Source organism: Cibotium barometz, chromosome 30 (assembly GCF_041138505.1).
Source record: "Cibotium barometz isolate CiBa-2024 chromosome 30, ASM4113850v1, whole genome shotgun sequence".
Taxonomy (NCBI): domain Eukaryota; kingdom Viridiplantae; phylum Streptophyta; class Polypodiopsida; order Cyatheales; family Cibotiaceae; genus Cibotium; species Cibotium barometz.
In genome coordinates, this window is record NC_141075.1 from 29,928,818 (window position 1) to 29,930,829 (window position 2,012).

The following is a 2,012-nucleotide window of genomic DNA, read 5'->3' on the forward strand; positions in this document are numbered from 1 at the left end:
CTTAGGAGCACACTTAGATGATCAATATACTAGAGGAGGAGGTGTGTACTCTTTTCGGATACATGGTATGACATACCACCGTGTAGGAGGACTTATACCAGATGCTACTTGAGTAGAAACTCCTCGGTATGCTCAGTTGTATGTCTATGACACCGAGCATGAACTAGAAAACCGGTTGCATGGGATGCCTAATCTTGATCAGAATGTGTTAGAAACTTTGCAATTGATGATACATGAACATAATCCGTATGCATATGCATTTCGTAATATGAGGCAAATGATCCAAACAAATCCTCAAGCAGAGTTAAGAATGGTCATAAAGGAGACACGTGTCAATGGTGGCAGACAGTACATAGCTCCTACTGGCAGTGAGGTAGCTGCTATCATGCCGGGATTGGGAGATGACTCTAATATTGGAGAACGGGATATCCATATATTCTTGCACAATGGAACTGTGAGAAGAATATCAAATTTGCATAGATCATACATGCCCATGTTATATGTTCTTTTGTTTCCAAGAGGAGAGGATGGTTGGGGAAAAGACATTCCCCAACGTGATAATGAATATTCTTTCTCAAGTACAAAAAAAGTGACCCAACAAAAATATTATGCATATAGGCTACAAATTAGAGAGGATACTAGCGCATGTTTGCTACGTGGTGGTCGACTACTTCAACAATATATTGTTGATGCCTATAGTAGCATTGAAGAGTCAAGGTTACTTTGGGTGCGTAGAAATCAACCTACTTTACGAGCCGAAATGTATCAAGGATTGGTTGATATGGTCAACCTTAGTGATGGTAGGGAAAGTATTATAGGCCAAGAAGCTGGCCGAAGGGTGGTGTTACCTTCATCTTTTACTGGGGGCCCTCGATATATGCATCAATTGTATCAAGATTCTATGGCAATTGTTCGTAAAAAAGGAAAACCAGATCTTTTCATAACATTCACGTGTAATCCAAAGTGGGATGAAATAACTAATGCATTATTACCTGGCCAAGTTGCTCAAGATCGACCTGATCTTATTGCTCGAGTTTTTTATAAAAAACACAAGGATATGATGCATTTACTTACAAAGAGTTCTCTTTTTGGTAAAGTAAGTGGATATGTTTCTGTAATAGAATTTCAAAAGAGAGGTTTGCCACATGCTCATATTCTGTTGATTTTAGAAAATGACTATAAGCCACGCGAGATTGCACATTATGATAAGTTAGTATGTGCAGAATTTCCCGATAGGGACATGTTCCCAGAATTATACAAGATAATTAGTCAATGCAATATTCATGGGCCATGCGGTCCATTCAATGCAAGTGCCCCTTGCATGGTTGATGGTCGATGTAAACATCGATATCCACGTGCATTTTCTGAGAGTACAGTATTAGATGTGAATGGCTATCCCACATACATGCGTCGTAATGATGGAAATAGCGTACAAGTTAGAGGAAATGTACTAGATTGTAGGTGGATTGTACCATATAATCCCTTTTTGACAATGCGGTACAAGGCTCATATTAATACAGAAGTGTGCTCTACAATAATTGCTGTAAAGTATCTTTATAAGTATGTTTACAAGGGTCATGACAGAGCTACTATCCAATTGCAAGATACAAATGGGGTTATTGATGAGGTTAGCAGTTACTTAGATGCTCGATATGTATCTGCTTCTGAGGGATGCTGGCGTATATATGAGTATGATATGCATGATGAGAAACCAGACATACAAAGGCTACAGATACATTTGCCTCAACAAAATAATGTTCTTTGGCAGGGATCATGAAGATTTGCGTGATGTAGTTAGTCGAGATAGAAATACAAAAACTACTCTTACGGAGTGGTTTGAATGCATGAAGATGCTAATCAATTGCTTTACATTGACTTTCCAACAAAGTGGGTTTGGAATCGAGGTTCAAAATCATGGACAAGGAGAGAGAGAGGGAACACTATCGGTCGCATATACAATATAAGTCCTTCAGCGGGAGAGAAATACTATTTGCGAACATTGCTCACTATGT

At 38.9% G+C, this 2,012-nt stretch overlaps 1 protein-coding gene across 1 annotated transcript; it reads left to right on the plus strand.

Annotated features, from left to right (window-relative positions):
* Positions 1 to 310: 310 nt before the first annotated feature.
* LOC147621370 (uncharacterized) lies at positions 311 to 1,777 on the plus strand. The gene has a single exon (XM_086824445.1). The coding sequence runs from the start codon at positions 311 to 313 to the stop codon at positions 1,775 to 1,777; it is 1,467 nt and encodes a 488-aa protein (XP_086680571.1).
* The last annotated feature ends 235 nt before the right edge of the window (positions 1,778 to 2,012 follow it).

Bases quoted from the DNA above. Each gene is read 5' to 3' on its own strand.
- LOC147621370 (XM_086824445.1), top strand. From the start codon at position 311: ATGGTCATAAAGGAGACACGTGTCAATGGTGGCAGACAGTACATAGCT.